The sequence below is a fragment of the Sinohyriopsis cumingii genome, chromosome 8, assembly GCF_028554795.1.
Source record: "Sinohyriopsis cumingii isolate HCF-2022 chromosome 8, ASM2855479v2, whole genome shotgun sequence".
NCBI lineage: Eukaryota > Metazoa > Mollusca > Bivalvia > Unionida > Unionidae > Sinohyriopsis > Sinohyriopsis cumingii.
In genome coordinates, this window is record NC_142968.1 from 31219977 (window position 1) to 31245188 (window position 25212).

At 36.3% G+C, this 25212-nt stretch overlaps 1 protein-coding gene across 1 annotated transcript in view; it reads left to right on the forward strand.

The window, feature by feature from the left end:
- LOC149793235 (uncharacterized) overlaps nt 1-25212 on the forward strand; it is a 101490-nt gene that overhangs the window by 13630 nt on the left and 62648 nt on the right. The window contains exons 5-9 of the mRNA XM_089968968.1: nt 3987-4170; nt 12734-12828; nt 13829-13897; nt 18099-18318; nt 20981-21148. Of these exons, the coding sequence (XP_089825094.1) occupies nt 3987-4170; nt 12734-12828; nt 13829-13897; nt 18099-18318; nt 20981-21148 (736 nt within the window). The remainder of the gene's footprint in view (nt 1-3986; nt 4171-12733; nt 12829-13828; nt 13898-18098; nt 18319-20980; nt 21149-25212) is intronic.

The window sequence follows — 25212 nt, forward strand, 5'->3', positions numbered from 1 at the left end:
TTGCTCGATATAAATTGGTGATTTTTTCGATCAAAGTACATGCATACAATCGAAAGACAAGTACAGCAAAAGATAAACAATATTAAAAATCGGTCCAGTACTAACGGTTTCAAATTCTCGAAATCAAAAACGGTATGTATTTCTGTCCTTTACGGAGACATCACGATGAACCTAAACTCAAGCTACACGAAACACCTATTCCAGTTGTTGAGGAAACAAAGTGTTTAGGTGCTATCTTCAACAGAAAACTGACTTTTATTCCACACCTAAAGAACTTGAAAACTAAACGCTTAAAATCTCTAGATCTACTTAAAGTAGTAGCGCACACTGACTGGGGTGCTGAAAGAAAAGTTATCCTCAATTTATATAGAACGTTTATTTGCTCCAAACTGGACCATGGTTGCGTTGTTTATGGTTCAGCCAGAATGTCATATCTGAGAATGCTTAATCCAAGACATCATCAAGGAATAAGACTCACTCTGGGAGTGTTTAAGACATCCCCGAGTGAAAGCCTTCTAGCTGAAGCGAATGAGTCATCTTTATCACATCGTAGAGAAATGCTTTCCGTACAGTATGCTTCCACAACTCTTATCATGAACTCCTCAACAAATTTAAATGCTACACCATACTTTATACTGACGGATCAAATGATGAGGAAATACTGCTGAAGTCATCGTTAGTGGAAATCACACAACAGAAGTTCGCTTAAAAAATGTCACATCAATTTTTTCAGCCGAAATCAGAGAAATAGACCTTGCTCTGCATTAAAAAATGGGACAGACCTATTTTAAATAGCATCATCTTCTCAGACTCCCTATCAGTACTTCAGTCACTACACAATAGAAAACTGGAGATTCCATTGTTGACCAATGTTCTCGTCAAAAATACTAAGCTGAGTACCTCCCACAATATCGTATACTGCTGTTTACCTCGCCATGATGGTATTTCAGGTTATGAAAAAGCAGATCGCGTTACTAAAATGGTCCTATCTCATGGGGCCAACTGATTTTAAAGTACCGTATACTGATTTTAAACCTAGTATTAAAGAGACTTTACTTGAGAAGTGGCAGGTATCTTGCAATGATGCAGTGAATAATGAACTTCACGAAATCAAGCCAACCCTAGGAGAATAGGCTCCTTCCTACAGAACCATGGGTAGGGAGGAGGTAGTCGTTGCAAGAATTCGAATTGGTCATACTTATATAACCCACTCACACATACTAAAAGGCGAAGACACTCCCGAGTGCATTTCTTGCAATGAACCAGTCACTGTTAACCACGTTATATTTCGACTGTAACCTACGCGCGATCAGTATTACAATGTACATGACATGATTCGACTTTTTGACACAATAAATATCGCTTGTACAATCAATCAATCAAGCAACCTCTCTGTATTTTGTCTTGACTAAGATTAACCATTGTGGGTAGTGCGGATGCATACAAAACGTCTTGTCTGCCTTCGGTGCCACTGCTATTAGTGACTCACGGGCTTCATAAAATGTGGCCTTGATCTCATGTGGGTTAGTCATATTGAGAGAATCTGCCCTAAAGATAGCTGCTCTCTCATTTCCATTAATCTGTCATTCGTGTACTTTGTACAATCTGTGAGTTTGCTGAGCAGCAGTAATTTGATGGCAAAGTGTAGGTGACTGATAAACCTCCAAAATATAATTTTCCGTCAAGTCATGTTTTAATCAGAGCTGCTATCTAGATCTTAAAGATGGCAAGTTCCTTTCTTCCCAACGTGATTTGGTTGTCGTCTGGTCTATCTGTTGATGCAGTGACTTTTACAATACACACATTTCAAGCACCAACGTTTGGCAGGGTATTTTAAGAGCGCCTTTTGTAGCACCTCGCTTGTCTTACGGATGTCATTATCTGTGATTCTAAATCAGACTGCTCAGTCAACTGACGGAAGTAAAATTTTAGTGCTGCTTCCTTCCAGCGAAAAGCGATCCTGTATCTAGATCCTCGTGAGTAACGCTCTACAGATGCAGCTTACAGTGTATGCACACATGCTACTTTTTCGCTCGCCCATCGCCACAGAACGGGAAGCCCAGGACTTGTAAGCACTTAAATATCTTTGTCAAATAAATAAATGGCTAATAAAGAGCAAATCACACTGACTGGGTTTGATATTTTTCCAAAGAGATTTTGGAATTATTGCCTCAAGTAGTAATATACTTAAAACGTCCTACTTGGTAACAGGACAGAACTTGCTGACATGCCGAAACATTAACAGTGCTGTGTTCATTTTCATTTGAGTCAAAACCAAATTTTCAGCGTTCACGACGATAAACACAATATATTTCGGTGCAACTGGCACTCGTTCGGAATATTATAATCAAGATACAGTATCATTAATAACTACACAGGATTCACTGATCCACATTCAGTGGCCTTAAGGTACAACATAGTATAAATGAACATATTTTGCAGTAACATCTAGGACCTTGAAGAACAATAATGTATGCCAGTGTATCAAAGTATGAAACAAACGTTTCCATAAAGCATTCCTTTGAAAAATCTGTTATGAAGTAAGTTTGGAATGATTAAGCGATCATCAGTGAAAACCGCCATATGAAAAGCTCTATTTATAAAGAAATGTACATACTTATCATTTTTGTACACATGTAGTTCAGTATCCATCGAAATTACTCTTCCTTCCGTTAATAGTTCTTTTAATATGCTAATGTTTAGAGATAAACAACAACAATGTTTTGTTTTACGGATGCATTTACTCATGTCTTGATTTTTTCTGAGTGAGTTTGAAGAACCAGCAAGCTAGAAATTTCATAATCTGCATCAATCGGGACGAAAGTGTGCATAATATTGAATGAGATCTAAACATGAAAATTTACTTTACAAGAATTTAATTAACAGTTGGCCGATACTTCCTTAAAAACACCTAAATGATATGTAGTTTCTATCTTGTTTTCGATTTCAGACTTCAATAAAATTCTTAAGCAGTTCCTTTAAATTCATATATATGCCTTGTATTATAATTCAGCATAGGATTATAGGTTTTTGGGGACTATTGTTTTTTGTGCCTGAACCCTTATGTTTATACAGGCAGACTGCTCCTCCTGAACTTGACTTAAAGCAGCTAAATGCACCATTCAAATGTATTACTAACGTATGTCTGTTGCTGATTGTTATTGAACCAAGCGTCCCAATACAATAAACTACGATTCTAAAAGAACAACAAGAAACAAAAAACAATTGAATTGAATAACTTTGTAAAGAACACGCTCTCCATTTTCTCGCAAAGTGCAAACATTGCATTATAAGAAATATGGTTGGATACAATACAATATATAAGAGATGAATGAATGAAGTGGTATTTATCTTCATTCGGCTTGTATGTTTGCACACAATACCATACCTTTATCGCACTAGACAGCAACTCTAGTAATGGCACTGTAAAACATTCTGACATAGTTATATGTACATTTGGTAGAATATTTATATACTGTACCTTTTGTATGTAATTGTTCATGCACAAAACTGTACTCAAATACACCCTCAACTTATCTATTTCGTACTCGCAGAGACAGCGAACTTAAAGCTGCAGTACTAAAGAATTATTCTATAGGTATCCGTTCATCACAAGGGGTTAGAACTCTATATGCTATTCTGATTTTGTTTTGCAAAACTAAGCATACAAACCTCATGAAGAAAAGTTTCACAATTGTTGTCTATGAAATCACCAATAAACAGGACAGGAAATAGAATAATCAAGCGTGATAGATTTGAATATATATATATATATATATATATATATATATATATATATATATATATTAAAATCTCTCACGGGTTTCAGACCATTTTGCATTCAGCCTCTTGCAAAGAAATTTGCTGCAGCAACAATTGAAACCTGATATGTATCATTGACACGCTTTAAGACGCTTTCGTTATTTCAAGTAACCATATCTGTCAACGATTCAATGTTCACGTGTAAGCTTCGATCATATTTCCAGAAATGTGCAGCTTTTGGATCAAAAAGAGCTCTATTGAACGGCAATGTTATTGAGGAGATTAAACAGAAGGATAATTTTGCCGTAGTTCCTGACGAGCAATGGGATGATTATAACAAAGACTCGTTACTGTGTGCTGAATGTTGCACTAATGATTTATGTAATGCTCAAGGATGTGGTGAAGCAGGTAAGGACCATTTTGTGCAATCATGATAAAATAAGTTTAGTGGAAGTGTCAAGTCCTGAACATCGTTAGTTAATTGGATGATTGTATTATCTAAGAAGTACTCAAGACCTACAACGTAATATTGGCGGTACGGTAAAATAGGTCTAACAATAAAACTAACGATATACTGACGATTCATAGTTTTGAATATACTTTCTTATATTCTGATATTTGAGATACAAATGACGGATATCACTTTCCGCTTTGCATGATGTGTATTAGTAACTTCTATATTGATCTCTATATATCTCGATCTCTTTCAGAAGAATTTAAATGACCCCGTATGAGACGAAAGTTAATTATTTGGTCGTCCTTGTATCTGCTTATCAGGAATAGATATGTAAATATATGCATCGCATGGGAATGGTGTAATCATTCGATTATTTCATTCAGTTAATTTAAATACACGGTCTTTGCGAGGTGATGAAGATTTTAACATTTGCTGGCACAGTTGTTTCCCTTACACATATTAGCATTTGTAATTATGGATGGTTCCCCGTGCGGGTCCGGGGTTATAGAATTGGCCCCATGTGCCTCACTACGTGTCGTAAGAGGCGGCTAAGTAGAGGCAACCAGTTTGCCCTGGGATGCTTCCGGTGTCGGGGGAGGAAAGGCTCCCGGTAGTTGAGCAGAGGATTCTCCTATGCAGTACACTACTTTGGCCTTAGATGAGTGGGCGGGTTGGGCCCGTTCTTGACCAATCGGCTTGTCACCACCAGCCATAGGACGTCTTGTTTTAGTCGCTCACCTTCTTTATCTTTCCCCTTGTATCTCTCTTGATACCACCGTTACCCCTACTATCTAACCCTTTATTTTTCCTTCGTCCTACTCTCAAAAGACTTCCTAGATAGCGATGGCTTAATCGGGAGGTATCTTTACTTGCCGAGTATACCATCTATAATCCCTGGCACTCGAAAAGTGTCCCTTTGTTGGACTCCGTGGCGGGTGGGTGAACATGGTTGATGAATATAGAACACGACGTAATGGAAAACAAAAGCAAAAATCAACTGAAACGTTCTAAATCCTTAACGGACTCAGATGAAGTACCGTGTAGCTTGGAATCATTCCCACGCTTCATGGTTGTTCATTCAAAAGATCCTACAAAATCAAAATCTGCGCTATCACCATTTATATTCGAAAAGACTATACTTGTCCTAGTTGGCACTCGTAAAAGCGTAAAAACTCAAATCGGGTAGCTTGCTCGTTGTATGTGAGCGCAAGGTGCAGACCGAGAACATCAGGGAAATTCAGACTTTGTATGAAGTTCCGGTTACTACTTTCGCTCATTCGACTCTCAACTCTTCCATATGCGTTATTCGCTACCGAGACCTTGCAACGGACAGCGACAATGACATCATCGAGAGAGTGAGGAATCAAGGTGTTACTGCAATTTGCAGAATTCGTATCAAACGGGGCACATAATTGCAGGACACAAACACCATCATACTTACCTTTAACACACCAACACTACCTAAGGTAGGAAAATTCAGCTTTTGCAGGTTAAAGTTTAAGTGTATATTCCAAATCCTCTACCTTGTTTCAAGTGTCAGTAGTACGGTCACCACGATGAGTGATGCTCCAGAAGACTTGTGTGCGGCCAAAGCTGAGAAAACAGACATCGAGAAGCAGACTGCGTCGCAAACCACCAATGTGCAAATTGTGGCAAAGGTCATCATGCCAGTTCAAACGACTGCTAGACCTGGAAATTAGAGAAGGAGATCCAGAGGGTAAAATATACGTTACACAATCCCATTCCAGAGGCCAAAAAGATGGTCGAATCTAAAACCCAACTACATGGCCAAAAATTCTCAAATGTTGTAAAAACCAGTCCAAATACAACCAAGGATGGACAAACTCAAACTGATCTACCAGATTTAACAGCAGCTATTAGCATTCCACACTTCAAGCCACAACAAATCACAAACGTTCCTTGGATGCGGGAGGTCGTGGGTTCGATCCCCTGTCGAGTCATACCAAAGACCTACAAAAATGGAACTAATAGCTGCCTTGCATGGAGTTCAGCATTAAGAGGTTAAGTGTTATGATGGGTCGACCTGGTGGCATGATAAGGTGACTGGGTCGGACATCATGATACATGTCTTCAGCATCAATCCCCAGTGCTAGACATCACTATAACTGTCACACTGCAGACATCGTAGCGATATGACTGAAAAATCGTTAAAGCTACGTAAAAAATCCAAATCACGCACACACTCACAATCTCCACACATACAAATTTCAACAACCCCCCCCCCCCATATCTAAGTCTCCATACAAACAAAAGCAACAACAAAACAGGCAGAAAAAGGGGTCTGACGACCCCATTAAGCTACACAATAGGTTTGGCGACTTTGGGGACATGGATGCTGAAGAAACTGCTCCATGTTCGCAGGGCAGCTCAAGACGTGCAAACAAAACATTTAACTGGATACTTCCTCCAGAAAAATAACCACATTCAGTGCCACCGCGAAAGGATTAACTTAGCTACCTTATCTCTACTTTAAACTTATAATGAAGAACAAGATCATACAATGGACCTGTGGAGAACTTAAATCCAATTACAATGATATTCTTCCGCTCCTTAATGAACATCATCCTGCAGTACTATGCCTGCAGGAAACTTTCTTGAAAGATACGGAGAACATAACACTTAAAATCTACTCTGTTTTTAATAACTACTTTAAAAATGGTGACACATCCTCTGGAGGAGTTACTGTATGTTTGAACAATAGTGCTCCTCACAATGTCATCCCTTTAAAAACAAATGTACAAGCTATTGCTGTAAATGTCACTCTCCACCGAGTGATTACGTTTGGTCCTATTTACATACCACTAAACACCAACCTAGTACCAAATGAATTAGACAATCTTGTTCAACAACTTTCCACGCCCTTTGTGTTACTCGGAGATATTAATGCCCATACCATTTTATGGGGATTAAATCACATCAGTGACAGGGGACACAAAGTAGAACACTTCAGCTCTAGACACAGTTTGTGTATATTTAACACCAAATCACCGATTTATTTACACCCAGGAACGGCTATCGATCTGACAAGTTGTTATCCGTCGCTGCTTTTGGATTATGAATGTAAGGTCGCTGATGACCTTCATATCAGTGATCACTTTCCAATCTACCTTGAAAATATAAACTCTACTATTGATGACTCAAATCCACAATGGAATGTGAAGAAGCCCGAGTGGGCTAAGTTTGAACCATTCTGTAAAGCTAGGCTGAATGTGGATACAGTCTTCAACATTTATACCTATTCAGCATTTTAGTTCAGTTTGAATAGAGATTGAAGAAGCATTCATTCCGAAATCCTCACCGAACTGTAAAAGAACCCCAAAACCTTACTCACTAAGGAATATAAGGAAGCCATTAGACAACGCCGAGAAGCATTGAAAAAAATGTAACACTCATCCGAACCCAGAATATTTAAGTAAATACCGTATTCTCCGGGCCAAATCTCGCCGCACAATCAACGAATGTAAACGAGCATCATGGAAGAAATATGTTTCTTCTTTAAACTCCTGTTCCTCTATTAAGAAAGTTTGGGACACTATCCGCAAAATAAACGGAAAGTCAAAACTCAATTCTCTCCGACATCTGAAGATAAATAATAACACTTTTAGTTCAAAACGTGACGGAGCAAATATTCCTGCCGACAGTTTCTCTAAACATTCCTCATCATCTAATTATTCAGCAGCCTTCCAAAGATTTTTTTTAAAAAACGTCACGTTTAAAATTCATGTACAACACCTCGGATTTGCACGAGGAAGAGACAGGTGTGCCCCAGGGCAGTATCCTATCTGTGACGCTTTTCAACATCAAAATCAATAGCAGCACCAAGTGTTTGGCTTCGGGTGCGGATTGCTCGCTATACGTTGATGATTTTCTTATACGATATCGATCAAAGCACATGCATTCATTTGAAAGACAACTACATGAAAATATTTTAAGATTAACAATTGAGTTTCGAATTAGCGGAGTAAAATCCGAATGTATGCATTTTTGTAAGTTACAAAGACATCATGATGAACCTAAACGCACGCTGGACGGAATACATGTTCCAGTTGTTGAGGAAACAAAGTTTTTGGGTATTATCTTCGACGGAAAACTGACTTTTATTCCACACCTAAAGAAATTGACAGCTAAATGCTTGAAATCTCTCGATCGATTCAACGTAGTAGCGCACACTGACCGGGGGGGGGGGCTGATGATCTTCAATTTATATAGAACGTTTGTTCGCTTCAAACTGGACTAGGGTTGCATTGTTTATGGTTCAGTTAGGAAGCCATATTTGAAGATGCTTGATCCAATTCATCATCAAGAAATATGACTCGCTCTGGGAGCATTTAAGACATCCTCGTGTGAAAGTCTCCTTGCTGAAGCGAAAGCACCACCTTTATCACATCGTTGAGAAATGCTTTCCGCACAGTATTCTCTCAAGGTAAGATCAAAACATCTGAACTCTGCTGTTTCAGCTGTGTTTCAACCCAAATACAAAATCTTGTATGAAAATAAACCACACGCAATACCTTCCTTTGGAATTAGAATAGTATCCAGCCTTGACAGTACAAAAATTGATCTTTCTAAAATTCAGAAATCGTCCGTTCCCGACACACCGCCCTGACTATTTAAACAACCAAAAGTAATTTTTTCGCTACACGATGAAAAAAAAATCCGAGACAAACCCTTCCATCTTCTACAACTCTTATCATGAAGTCCTCGCCGAATTTAAAAACTACACAAGAATTTATACCGATAGATCAAAAGACTTGGAAAAGGCTGCCGAGGTTTTCGTTAGTGGAAATCGCACGACACGTGTTCGCTTACCAAATGGCACATCAATATTGTGCGGCCTTAATCAGAGCAATAGATCTTTCTCTGCAATATATCGAAGACAAACCTTTTTTAAACTACATCCTCTTTTCTGACTCCCTATCTGTACTTCAGCCATTACACAATATAAAATTGGAGAACCCTTTGTTGACCAATTTTCTCGTCAAAAATACTAAACTGAATATCTTCCACAATATTGTATACTGTTGGTTACCTAGCCATGTTGGTAGTAAAGGTAATGAAAAAGCAGATCTCGCTGCTGCAGATCTCTTTGCTAAAATGGCCCTTACTCAAGAACCGTTTGATTTTAAAATACATTATGCTGATTGTAAACCTAGCATCGAAGAGACTTTACGTGAGAAGTGGCAGGCATCATGGAATGAAGCAGTGAATAATAAACTTCACGCCATCAAGACAACTCTAGGAGAATGGACTCCTTCCTAGAGAACCATGCGTAGGGAGGAGGTAATCATTGCAAGGATTCGAACTGGTCATACATATATAACCCACTCCCACATACTAAAAGGTAAACACCCACCAGAGTTCGTTTCTTGCAATGAACCATTCACTGTTAAGCACATTTTGATGGAGTGCAAACTACTAAAATGTTCATTACATGAAGGAACTGTTTGATACAATAAACATCACTTGTATTGTGAAATTCCTGACAGAAGTTAACATGTATTCTAAGCTTTAACGTTTATGCCATCACCTAGAGCAGTTTTATATAATGTATTTACCGTCCCTTTTTTGCTCAATACCATTTCATCTGACTTTATTAACATACACAATTTCCATCCCCCGTTGATCGGGAAGCTTTTTTTCACCGTTAACCATCTTATCGTTTTACTTTCAACTATTTAGTTTTGATATCGCTGGTCGATATAAGACTTTTTTATAATTTTTCAAAGATTACACAGATAGCATTTTGTATGGCGCTAAATAGCCTAACAGTGCTGATGCGCTGTTAAAAATACAATCAATCAATTATGGATGGTCGCTTGTGAAGAGACGGAGTATTTAATCTGAAGAACAAAGATAGTGATACTGTTACATAATTGGTGATTTACCTAATATAAAAGCACGAAACCCTGCACTGACTTAAGTGGGACGTGCATCCAGGGATTCAGGGAAAATCGTTGTTTTAAATGTCATTACATAAAAATGTCTTATTAAAGCAATCACGTCAACAAATATCCTTGAAATAATAGCAATTGAAGTTTGTACATTTTATTAACAATTAAAACTGGTTAAATATAACATAGATCTCTTATCACACGCTTCGAACAATGTATGCTGAAGAGTAAATCTATCCTTCTATAACAATTTTATTTTTAGCTCAATTTCAGCTTTATATGCATTTTGAAAGTATCTTAAAATTATTTCAACATTTTGTGATAGTTTCTATTTTGTGAAATAAATATTACACATAATTAAATATAATTTATAGTAGGTGACGGTAGACGCAGAAATTGTCTGTACAGATCAGCCATTTTTGACAAGTTATTTTGTATAATTGTCTGTAAGACGCTGTGAGTAAAATTGATGCAATGTTGTACACTAGCTTGTACGCTTTGGGTCAATATTCACAAACATCTTCACAATCGAGATCATAATAGCAGTCGTTTGTGTGCATAATGCCTTGCAAAACAGTGCCTAGCGAGAATTGCATATTTCCACATGCACAAAGTAGCCAGTGTTCTGCCAGCACTATGTATAGTTAACAGTTTTAATTTGCTGAAGTAATTGTTCTTAATAAAATGAACAGGTATGCCTGATAGACGGTGTTCAAAATGCTTTACCTCTGTTGACAGTGTTGAAATTTACCTTATCTTGTTTAGAATGAAAGTATTTCCGACCGAATCGCATGGAATATTGAAATGATCAAGACTATGAGCTGCCGGATAAATTCGTAGTACATTTATATGTAATTAATAAGACAGTGAATTTAAAGCTTGGCGTATGTTAGACCTGTGTGCCGCACATCATATATATGATATGATGTCGACCGAGGACTTTTATAAGAGTTTCGAATATTTTGTTGCAACATTTGTATTCCTTTAAACTTCTAAGTAAACATAGGCAAACATAACATTGTATAAAATGATCATCTTCGGCTGTGCATCTTACGGACACATATATCTGTTGTGACGCGAAATAGCTAATTGTTAGTGGGCTAATGTGTCGGCGAAGAATAACAATTTCGCCAGTGAACAAATGACTCTCTGTAAAATCCATGCACTCTTAGAGTACTCTCTGAAATTTTTTTAAACCAGGTCTGGACAACGTTTAATGGTGTAATTCCCTGACATATTCTACAATACTGAGTTTGTTTTATCCTTGTAAAGATGGTCGCGAATCCATGGAAAATGATCCATGTTATGGAAGTGATATGAATTGGAAGTATTACCACTGACCAACTATTAAAAAAGCAACCACAGAACGTTAGAATCAGACTGCTGATAAAGCATGAATTTACTTTCTTGAACCCGAATCAACAGAAACAAATAAAGTTCATATCGAAGAAATTAAGCAGAGACTACAAATTGATCGAAGGAGTTGGAGTGTAAAGAGAACTGTATACGCATTAGTTTTTTTTAATGCAAATGTTCTTGTACTCAGACTCCGTCAAGGCAGATGGACTTAAGCAGTTGTCTTAAGTTCTAGAACACTAAATGACCACCCGTCTAAGTAATGGTACTGATGCCACTACTTCCATACAACCCTGATTCAACAAAACGTTAATTTTTGGATGAATCATTTTTAACAAAGATGTGCTGTGAGGCAGATGATTTGAAAATTGTCAAGCGAATGGGAGTGTACCTTTCGTGTGTATGAATAACATACCAAAACGTGATTTCCACATGGCATTTTATAACTGAATAAGCTGACTCAGAACGTGTATTGAGGTGTATGGGGAGTGCCTTCTGTGGATACACCGACATTATGGTTGCTACTAAAGAACTTTGTTGTACACTCACCAATATACAGAACTTTTAAATACTCCTCGCAGGTAATGCATAATTTTCATATTCAAGGAATCGGCGTGTACAGTCTTGTTGTTGCTGTAGTTTAAATTGTGATTTAATTTTATTTTCATTGGTCAGAAACATAGCGAACCTGCAATTACATTTTCACCATATGCAAGTTAAAACTACCATAATACGGAGATAAGACCGAGTACTATTTCGTTATCTGCTGGAAGTCAGTATAGAATGCATATGTCGCTGTGAGGTAACCTTACTGAATAGTTTGGTCTGTTTATTAGATATTTTTAAATCCGAGGACCGTTCCTTAAGACATTCATATAACCTTGTAGATTTGTTTCCAATCCTACATTAATGGTGGAATAAATTCTACCGATACAGATTCCTAAGTAACAAGAGCTCCAATTTATAGCTAAATTGCTCTTTGGTTTGTCGTTTTGCGTTACAGCCACAACAGCCTCTCTTGGTTAGTTTCTTTGGTAGAATGTAATAGCACTCATCGTATCAAATGTTGATGCAATATTGTGATAAATAATGTATTGGCATTTGTAACCGTGGCGAAAGTATATATTGGTTTTAGCTTGTAAAAATTGTTGACAAATATAAGAAGCTGATCATATGAAGAGACATTCGTCAGAGACATATAAATTTACTAAAATGTTGAGCTTTATAGTCTTCTTGATATTCGTAGGATATCCATCAGATAGCGGTCCCATCTGTTACAATTGTGCTCAAGGGCAGCGTCCCGACACGTGTAATCAAATTAAAGCGTGCGGCATAGATCAAGTAAGCAACCTTTGTTTCTTTTCCGTTACCTACTGATTAAATTACATCATTCAAATCAAAGTAGTGAATAATACAATTGTTACGTGTGATAAGTATATTAAATTAAGGATACACTAATATTAATAATTGGAAGATGCAAATATATATATATATATATATATATATATATATATATATATATATATATATATATATATATATATATATATATATATATATATGGAAAGAGAGATAGATACATACATACATACATACATACATACATACATACATACATACATACAATTTCGTCCAATAACAACGGATTTGTGGACACAAAATGTAATTAAAATGTGCGGTACACATGAAGTAAACAACTGTCGTTGTTTCTGTAATGTATTGGTTAAATTCCACATTTGATGTTAAAGTAGCATATAATAAAATTTGATCAATGACAAGCATGTTTCATTAAGGATACAATGCTATTAATAACTGGAAGATGTGAATATATATATATATATATATATATATATATATATATATATATATATATATATATATATATATATATTACTTCGCCTAATAAGAACAGGTGATGTAGACACAAAGTGTATTTACGTGTCATATTCTATACTTCTGTACACGCCGAAAAACTGTACGAGTAAAATAGTGTATTCGTTTCATTTTTCATAATAAGCACCTTGCTGCATATAGCAACAGAAAATAACGAAATTGTCGTAGTTCAAAAAAACAGAATCAGTAAGGACTGTAATAATTTGCGCTTCGACAAGACTAATTAACAAACCATGATTTCTTACTGCAAACGTGCAAAAGGAGATTAAATATTGGCGTCATCTATTTGCAAGTAACACAACGAATGTTCTAAATAAAATATTTACTTACAATGATGAACTATGCATGACAATATTCGACTATAATACAGTAGCTTCTTCCAGAATAGACTGCCATACTGTTATCACAGAGAAACATAAATAATTGATGCTATTCCCTTTTTCTCCAGGTATGCCACTTGTCATTCAATGCGGTGGGATCTGATTTAGTATTCACGACCGAATGTACAGCCAGACAGGTAACTTGGTTCTCGTTTTTATGCACAACGATGTAACATCAATCTGAACCTTTCATTTGTTTGTTTCTTCCTTTTGATTATTGATTTGATATCACATTTACCTAACATCATTTGGAAATCGGCTTATTTAGCATTACTAATTCTTCAACATAATACTGTGCATAAGTTTTACATTTCAATGGACTACTCCAGGGCGTAGAGAGCGATCACGGGCAAGGGGGTAAGAAACACCCGGGCTTCTCCTAGTTCTTGTCCAAACGAGGTTTTCTTTTACAAAATTAAAAAGTGTTGTTCGGCCCTGGCCCCCTTACGGGCCTTGGCCTCAGGGACATATCCCGGATTGCCCCACCCTCTTGTCGGCTCTGGACTACTCACTCGTTGTATTTGACTTTGCTAAATACTACTTTTGACTGCAGTTTTAAGCGGCCTTAATAAGCTGACCCCATGCTTTACCTATACAGATAAATAAAGTGAACATGTATTTTGGTTTTCATCTACTTTTCAGTATGGTTCCTTTATTTATTTTAAATCATAATCTATATTCCTTTAAGACTTTCATTTTTGCATGTAACCACGAACATTGCTCGCATATTCTATCTCCTTCATTTTCGAAAGTGCCCCTATCAGAATTAGCTCTGCATTCGCTGTTTAATTTTTAATTGATCGTTGCCCTTTCCATACTATTTTTCAACCATATCAGTATCTGTCCTCAGTATTCGTCTTCTGCAGCTTTTGAAGCTATCGTGTTTATCTATATCTCTATGGGAGCAAGCCATACAAAAATAACATATTCAATAGTGTGTGTTCGATTTTCCTTATTATTTGGAGGATAGGGGTGTGTGTCTATGTGACACTATCTATTCAAGGTACAATAAATGTGCACATCTTTATAATATTATAGCTTTTTGAAATCATGGACCATTGCGAAATATACAAATAAAGGAACACATAACCTATTGCTTCTAGGATCGCAACAATACTTATTAAATAAGCTCTCTGTATACTTGCTACGTTTATCTAACTTTTCCGATGTGCAGTTTGTATATGCATGCTACTTTCGTTAAAGAATGTGTAATTTTTTATTTTATTACAACGAGGCATGCTTTTATTTATCAAGTCTATAGTTATATATCTGTAATATGAACATGTTAATCACACAATAAGCTTTTATTCTACCTAAAAGAAAACCTTTCTTTCATACAAATAAGTTGCAAAGACCATTGCACTTGCTCTTGCTCTTTATCCTCTCTATTAACATTGTTTCAATTTTTAACTCTGCATGAAAGATGAGATAAGACTTTTACAGTGATAATGCAAGGCGAGCAAAACTTATTTTACATGTTTCCATTTTGATCTTTAAGAAACTATTTGTAAGCAAACCTATGTGTAAAAGTTGAACTTTTATACATTTTAAGATTTTTACATCTGAATTCTTTGCAAACCAAGGAAAAGACCTTTCCGTTCATTGTTTTTTTTAAAGGTTTAAATATTTTATTCCTTTTCTCGGTTGCAGCTAGCTACTGATTATTGCTAATTAGTGTTTCGTAAATTCTTGTACGATACTTTTTAACCATTATTGAAAGAGAAATGTACGCATGGGTTGTGTAATAGGATCGATGACGACCTCAACTTTATTTCTGCTCATGTTTATGAAAAATGTAGGTAACTGACCAAGAAACTTGTATATAGTAACCCAAGAACGACCTTTATTTACAAACTTGTTTATATACATAATTCCTTTTTGAATCCAGTCTTTGTATATAACACAAGATTGTTAAATCTATGTATGTGTGTGCTGGCGTGCACGTGCGTGCGCGTACATTCGGGCGCATGTGTGCGTCCATGCGCACGCGCGTGCATATATATATATATGTATGTATGTATGTATGTATGTAAATATGTATGTATGTATGTATGTATGTATGTATGTATGTATGTATGTTGTATGTACGTGTGTGTATGGATGGCTGGATAGTTGGATGGCTGGATGGATGGATACTTTGCTTAGGTTCAGACATAGACATATGTATACATGTATGTGTTGAGGATGGGTGATTTTAAAGCCATGAGAACAAAAGTGTAATAATATGAAAATAAGATATGTAAAACAGAGATATCAATTATTTTCATCCATCTTGCCTTCTTGTATGTAAAGTGTTTGATTTCAGCAACAGTAATATATTTTTGCTGGAATGCAGCTTATAATTTACTGCTCTGTTAAATGTTTACTTGCTATCGGAAGTCGTCGATCCTTAATATTGCTGCCATTCTGACATATTATTAATTAATATTTCCATATTCATGGTTCAGTTTGCGATTCGGTTATAGTAGTGGAGAAAGGGCGTTTGCAAATTGTATCCATGAGTAAACCTTTCTTTCACACACGATTGCAACGTAGAGATTTTCTGTGGATACACGAACCAGAACCGCACGTGTGGCGCGCTAATTTTGTTGATCAGCAAATCGGGCGACCGTCCTCCTAGCGTGCGTTCACGTGACACCGCTTTGCACAGGTACGACTATTTCTTCGAGCTTTAATATTGTTCTAAAGAGACATATACACTAAGACCGACAAAAAGAACCAATTGTATAAGCAAAATAACAGAATATGGTTTACAGTTTCAATATAAATTTCTATGGATCATCACAAGTGTTCGCCAGCGCTGTTAAGTTTATGTAGGAGGTTTTTTTTTCTGATGTATAAGATCTAAGCGCAGTCTAATCGGCTAAAGCGCTGTACAGGTTCCATTTGTTTAAAGCTCGACTCACGTTCGCGGAAGAATTGTGTATTTTTATTACTTGAGAAGACGTTGAGTCGGTGTTATGTTGCACGTGAAATATTAACATTAACTCTGAAGATGAGTTACAAGTGTCGTATACTAACATTGACTCATACATTTATTCAGAGTTTGTGTAATCGACATTTATTAGAACTCGTCAAGGACCGCTCGTGTGGCCTGTTGGTTAGAGCTTCCGCCTCGAATGCGAGATATCGTGGGTTCGAACCCCGACCGAGTCATACCAAAAACTGAGACAAATGGTACTGATAGCTGCCTCACTTAGAGCTCAGCATGAAAAGGTTAGTGTTAGGACTAGTCGGCCTGGTATCACGATAATGTTACTGGGTGGGACATCAGGCTACATGTCTGTGGCATGATGTCCTTGTGCTAGAGATCACTATAAACTACCACACTGCATATATCGAAGCGTCATGACTGAAAAATGTTTAAAGCTAGGTTAAAAATCCAAATCACACGCACACACACAGAATGTGTCTATTGTCTGCAAGAAATTATGTGAAAAACCTAAAAAAATTTAAATGTTACCATAAATGAACCTTTGCTAGTGATGGTATACATTAACAGGCAATATAATTTTATAATCACTAATATAATATTTGATAAGCGGATCCACGTGCACTCTTTATTTATGCATCCTGATTCTATACAATGGTCTTAAAAGTAAATCATGGGTGGATATAAGACTGAAGATACTAATTATATGATAAATGGGAACCAGGATAGGAAGGGGCGATGATAAAATTTAGTATATATGGCTATTGCTAGCCATGATTGTTTGATATGAAAATTTAAAGTTTAGTGAAAAGAAAGGTTTTAGATCTTATTCTATGTTTAACTGAGGAAAAAAAGCTAGAAGCAATGTTTTATTGATGTAATTTCAGTCCTTGTTCATACATGGTTTTGGAAACCACGTTACTAAAATTATCTCCTGATTCTTTAGGAGCGGAATTGAAAACACATGTTTAGAAAAAAAAATTGTTTTAAAGAAAGACGCGGCTTACCATGGTTTTCTCATTTATATCAAGAATGGGTGGCATTGAGAAAAATAATGGTTTTGAACATGAGCATTCATTAATGTTTAGTTATTTAATGTTTAATATCATGGTGTTGCCATAGGTTTACTATATAAACTAAATTATTATCGTGAGTTCTGAAGGATACACGCCCAGGGAGTAGATTCGAGACTAAGAGTCCTGATATTGAAATAATTATCAACAGATTCAAAAGCAAAATTGTTTTTTCGGTCATTACAGATTGAACCAATCGAACACCAACTTAGAGAAAATGTGTGTCTAGGTACTTTTCGAGCAGCCATATTTTAGCCATTTCATCCATAAGAAAATTAACAAGGAGAAAACGTACAATTGTAAAAATTAAACTTGTACCTTTTACTGCTGTAGGCGTGTCATGGAACCTTAGACATAGGACCCATTTTTGGTCGACGACGAAAAAGCATCGAGATGATAAGCAGACGCAAGAGGGCGCCACGATGTCATAAATGCTGTTCTAATAACCTTTGCAACTTAGACAACTGTACTTCATTGACCCACATAAATGCAGTTTCGAATCCGCCTATGACAACCGATTCAGTAACAATTGCACCGGTAGTTTCGCATTCAGGTACTTTCATGTCATGTCTTTCTCTGAACATTCAAACTGCTTACTTATCCAAACGATGATTTTTGTCGTAACATCGGATCCTGATGTAGTTTCAATCTAATATAACACTGTTAATTCCTTTTCATCATTTTTATTACGATCAACGTGGGTATTGCGCTGATTTCCATTATTCTTCTTCTTGAGAGGTTTTTTGCTAAATGACACATTACTTGAAGTACTTAGATACATATTCTCTTCTTAACGTACGCGTGCTTGTTTGTAATAATCATATAGTTTGTAGTAGATGCCACACATATCTTTAACTGCTACAGACATGCTAGCTAAAAACCGTATTTACTTGCTTGCTTTCTCCACTAGGCTGGAATACTTGGCTCCATTGCAGTATAAGTGTTGGTGTATGCACACGTTGCACAATGCGTGTCAATGACATGTATCATAAGGCAAATGGCTGACCTACGTACAGTGCTACAAAACTCATAGTTTTTCAACGACAAACCATACACAGTTAAAGCACTCTCTCTGGATCACTATGTTACATATTGTTATGTTTTTTCCTCATAAATTGCATTATTTAATTCTTTTTTTAAATATATTTTCCTTCTCAATGAAGCATCTGGATTGCATGTGGGTCTGAGAGTGTGTTTATTTGTGTATGTGTATTGGGGTAGGGTTGGGGGGCATTTAGTATTGCCTTGGTTGTTTTGGACGAGTAGCTTGGTCATGTGGAAACGTTGACAAACCGTTTTGTACCTGAAAAAATCTTCTAGGTCACTTGTATTTTCCCCACTGTGTCAAGTATTCACAAAATGGGCTGTGAGCGCTAGGACAATCGAGTTTAAGACAATACAATGTAAAAACAGTCAATAGTTTTTTGTCGATTAGTATAAAGATACTACACGTATTTACTAGGTACAATCGTTGGCTACAGAACATGTAAACTTTTAGCCCCTAGGCAAAGCATGTCCAGTCCAAAGTCCTACCTTGAGTCTAGAATGCTCTGGTAAATTTTGACACACAGCAGACTATGCTTACATGTTTAGTTAAGATATATAACGGTGTTAGTACAATTTATGGACAGCGCACTTCACGATGTCACGGTATTGACGTAAGATACATACTCTTTTTAACACAGATGAGAGAACTAATCTCATGCACCAAATTTAACAATCATAAGTACGCTTCATGTCGATGTTGTGTGTTGTTTAATTATGTACAAACATATTCGGAGTAGGACTCATTGAAAGCAAGTTCAAAAACATGTCGGCATTATTTATTAAAGAAAAGTCGACCCATATGCACAATTTAAGTCTTTGTACTTATGTTTACCTGCGTTCTGTGTGCTTTCTGTATAACTCCTCGAAGATCTTTAGAAGCTGAGTATGTTTAGGCTAACATGCTTAAGGTCCAACATATTAAGGAAAACAGCAGTGGCAGGCACCTTTGTAATTCCGAATCCGTGTAACATTTAAATGGAATATTCGTAAGGTCAGGTCCACTCAAAAAATAGGTATAGCAGGGCATGCATATCGCCTGTGCAGTTTGAAGGAATTGTCTCTTGCACATCCGACATGCACATAGTCATACCAATTGCACAAGTAGACTAGGTATTCAACTGATTCTAATTAAAGGTTAAAAGGAAATGTTAATCTTGTCGTCCTAATGATATAAATTTAGTTTACTAAGAGGGTGATAAACTAAGATATTCCTACCCTGTATAATTATGTCCGCTGTAAATTGCATTATTCAAGATCTCCGTCTGAAAACAATCGTTTGGAAATTGCGCTCAACAATTTCCCTCTTTATTTTACAACACTCAGAATTAATGTCAGTAAAATTTCTTGGCCGAAATGTTCACTAAATATTATTGACGAATGCATCTTTCTTACATACCCCTATTTGCCGCTATTGCTTAAAATTGTGTTTGAATGCATGGGAAAAATGAGAGAATCACTATATTCGCAAAAAAGATAAAGCTTCATCAAATGAGTAGAATATTAAATAACATATTACGAAGGGAAGACGGCTTGATTATCTTGGATTTCAATGTGGGGGAGTGTTTGCTTATTGTTAACCTCTTATAATGTGAAATACTTTAAATTAAAAACTAGCTATCTTGTTGTAGCTGGTATTCACAACTATTCGAGACGGTATAAGAATCTTAATATATATCTCCTTTTAGCGGGATGGATGCTGTTAACTAATAACGACGTGATAAAAGACTTCACGTCCTCATATTTGATGGTTAAATTTGATAACTCTTCAAGCTGGTAATACAGACCTTCCAACACATAACTTAACTTATATCAATCAACGCACAAGTATTTTCCTACCGTAAACAGAGCTTAAGAAATTTCAGGTTAGTTCCAATTTTGTATCATACCTCTGGTTGGCGACAAATATGAGTTTCAAATGTATCAACACAAAACTTTAAATTACCCTCGCTCGCTGATGGGCACTTTTTGTGAAATGTGCCCAACAAAGCAACCTCCTTTGCATCTGGATGTTAGTCGACGTTCTCTTGTGGATGAAGTATCGTATTTGTTTTATGAATAGCTGTAGTCGCATAAGTTAGATTTACTAAACAAATATCATCTTAATTAGTATTTCAACGTCTTATATCAATGCAAATTTCAAGACTGATCCAGTAATCTCTTCCTTTCAGTTGATGGCCAGTGGTCAGCATGGACGGCTTGGGGTATTTGCAGTCAAACGTGCGGAACCATTGGAATAACTGCCAGGCAACGTACTTGTAATAATCCCGCACCTTCTGCTGGAGGAAAGGGCTGTGTTGGTGGACATGTTGAAACGCAGCCCTGTTCGGGATCCAAAGGTAGGAAGACTATGAAAAGTACTCTCAGAACCTGGATAATGTTTCATGTCATCAAATAAATCTAATGATGTGTACCAATATTGCTAAGTATTAGAGTCACAATGTCTCGGATTTTGTTTTTTTTTTAATAATTTTTTTTACCATTATTCCAATCTAACCCAAGCTTGAAAAGAAGTAAATTATTTATTTTTAAAAGAAATTGTCATAAACCTTTACCTTTATTCCAATCTAACTAAAGCTTGGATAGAAATAAATTATTTATTTTTAATTTGTGTTATGATAAACCGTCCTTTGAAATAATAAAGACGTTATCTTTAAAGGAAGTTAAAATATTCAGTTTATTATTAAGAGGTGTAACCCATTATTTCAGTCACCGAAGTTGTTCCTAATTCCGTTTTTTTTCCCGGGAATTCTCAAAAAGTAATGATGTGATATATTCGGCCAATTCCGTTAGTGGCTAATCTAATAACATCATTTACAAAAAAATGTATTTGAGCGGGAGTAAAAGAGAGGCAGGTCATCCTTTCTTAATCGGATTTGAGAAGGAAAAGTGTGTACTAGATAAATTACGATATGAGTGAATATTGGTGATCAGCTCTGGCAATTGAAGACTTTGACTGGTGAACATTCTATATGAATTGGCAAGTTTACGACTTGAAACAAATGTGTCTTTAAAGGGAATACTAGGAGGTATACTGTCATATCGAACGTGATGAGACTCAGTTGATTTAAACAAAGTCACAAAAAAGGACGAACACCATCAAGTTTTGTAAAATTCAATTCACATTTACAGCATAAAGTGGCTGTGGAAACTCACGAATATTATTGTAGGTTATAATCAAGTCACCGGGTGAATCGAGCTGTCATGAAATCGAGCTGTCATGAAATCGAGCTGTCATGAAATCGATTTCACCGTAAGCTCAAGCGATATAAGAAACACATCCATCAAACAAACAAATCGTTGTTCAAATTGCCCGTCACACGTAACTGCTGTATAACAGGATCCGCATGGTGCTTGGTCGGTAATTTGTATTGTTTGATCGTTGTTGAACATTTCAGAGGAAGCAGAGCTTCCCAACGGAACGTTGAAACGTTCAAAGTCCGCACTGATGACATAAGGTACTTTCATCTTTTGTTGTAACGCAGAAATTTGAAAATGTTTTTACCAGATTAGGGCATTATTGTCCGCTGTAGTTTGTCACTTACTCAACCACAGTAGTAGTCATGGTCAGTGAGGTGTTAACTAGGTTAATGCAAGACTCAAATGGCCCTTGAGTGAATGTTTCACTAGCTCGTACGCTACCAGACTTTGTATGTTTGTATCCAATGTCTTATAGCGTTGGTAAATTTTATCAGTAGGGTTGCTTTGTTTCTTTAAGTCCTAGCATTGCTCTTTTTCTGCTTGTTTGCAATCAGATTAGTATATTGACTGAAAATAGGTGAGTCCGGATTCTATTGTTATATGATACCAAGAAATAATTGCTTAATGTATTCGCTCTTAGACCGGTTCAACCTTAATGCTAGAATATGCACTGCTCACATCATTAGACATTTCATTTATGAAATTCTCCTCGCTCGCTTCAGGTAAACTAAACTTCAGAGGTTCCATTTATTATTGCACTATTATTAAATCATTTCTTTTTTTTTCTGCTAGTAAGCTTGGCCATGTTTTCCTTTCCAGCTCTACGATCTTTCCTAAATTAATCGATTTATCAATGTGCAACCATTGTGTATCTGAAAAGGCATTTAACATTTTTTGAAACCCTTTCAAAATTCGTTCTATTGCATGCAACCGAAATAGCGATTTCAGATTTTCTGCTTCATGTTTAATTTGCATATCACTTTGCCGACTAACCCGATTCGCAGAGATAATTATATATTCCCTCAAATTAGTATTGACATCGATCGCTTCAGTATTGATCGACCTTACACACACACACACACACACACACACACACACACACACACACATATATATATATATATATATATATATATATATATATATATATATATATATATATATAAAGCTATCACACAGGTTAGATAATTTTTTAATTCGTAAACTAAGGAGATTCGAACCCAGATCCGCTGGTAAACGGCACCCATAGTCTTGGCTGCACACACAACCCCATATTCCTTCACCACTAAGCACACATCACCAAAAAATTATGTTAGTCAGTCTGTGTTATATGCGCTCGTGTGTAGCAGACACACTTGCATGAAGACCTAGTAATTAATTCTCGTGTATTTACACAATCGTTCCTGATTCCTATGAAAGAAATCGGTGTATATAGAATTAATTATAGAGACTTATAAATATACACCAAGCAGAAGTAATATTATTTGTATTAAAATATTAATTCTGCCCACTATTATGAAGCATTCTTCTATAGGAATCCAAGGATATCACTTTCCGTTCTGTCTTGTGTATATCTTACAAATTCGAACCCAGGTCCCCTGGTAAGCGGCACTCATTGCCTTGCCTGCACATACCAGCCTATATTTCATCACGACTAAGAACATTTCACCAAAAAATGATGCTACTTAATCGGTGTTATATCCACTTGTGTGTATATTAATTATCATCTATATTTAATCATATATACCTTGATTTCTTTCAGAGGAATCCGGAATTGTTGTGTAGATAGATGAGTATTAATTACTAGGTCGTCATGCGAGTGTGTAATCAACACACCAATGCATATAACACCGATTAAGTAGCATCATTTTTTATATTGACCGTTATAACACGTATTACAAAACGAACGATTATGAATTTTAAACTCATGCCATATCAACATCATAAGTTGAGATGAATTCAGTTGAAATCATTCAAAGTTTATCCGGTCGGCTACGTAACCATCTTTGGTTTTTGTGTCTAAGACTTGTTATTACAAATTCTTGATCAATTCTGAGTGCGGTGATGATGGTGTGGACATTAACGACCCATTTTTGATCATATTTCAGTCGACGCTAAGATTGATAACAAAATTGTCGTTCAACCTCTTGAGGAATATCGGTTTCAAAGTGGTGTTACTAAACATTCGTGCGATAAGGTATATAAGTGTGTTAGTGGTCAAATAGAAATGTGGCATTAGAAGAACCCTGATGTGAAATATCAACCCGAGGCCAACATAGAACCTTAGCGGAGGCAAGCACCCTAAGTTGACTGAACCAACGGCAAAGTAGCATTACCAGCTGTAACCACCCCAGTACCTTTCCCAAGTATAAATTTACACCAACATTGTCTTGAGTGAGATAAACATATCTCGACTTTTCTTCAACAAGGATCTACTTGTTTGTGTAACAGTTACTGAGCGAAGACGATCGTAAGAAGCAAATGGAAGATGCGTAATAATTGTGTTTTAAAAGAAGAGGGTGCTAGACTCCACGAAGCACAGTCTCCGGAAATTGAAATAGTCACATAACCGATATGACGATTCCTCTAAATACATCTTAGTTCATCATGCATTTCTCTCTCTCTCTCTCTCTCTCTCTCTCTCTCTCTCTCTCTCTCTCTGTATGTTGATTCCTTCCTATTTTACAGGAGATCCGCATGCTTTTATGAAATGCCAGTTGATCCCGATAATCTCGTTCGATCTATTAACTAACCAGCAGTTAATGCATAACAAATGAATCAACATTCAAGTCACTACGATATTTCTTGCTCATTTTTAAGAATTTTCTTTCACATTTTTGGGAATTATTCTTTTCGGAGTGGGAAATAATGTGTGATTTCACAAATTCTACTTGATACGGTTAAAACACATTTAGCAATCATACTGATATTAATGGATGCATGACCTATTTATGTTTACAAATCCTTTACTCCCTTTTCCAATATTTGGAGAAGAGACATTTTCACTCAGGTCAGAATCTTTTTTTCTTACAAACACGCACGCACACACACACACAGAGTCATTTAATAACTTGAATACTGGTGATTAGACAACGCAATACACTTTGACTCACATGAAAATATATTTTAGCCACTCTCATACATAAAACACCACAGTTTATCTACTGAACTCGTGTACTGAAAGCAGTACCTTTTATATGGA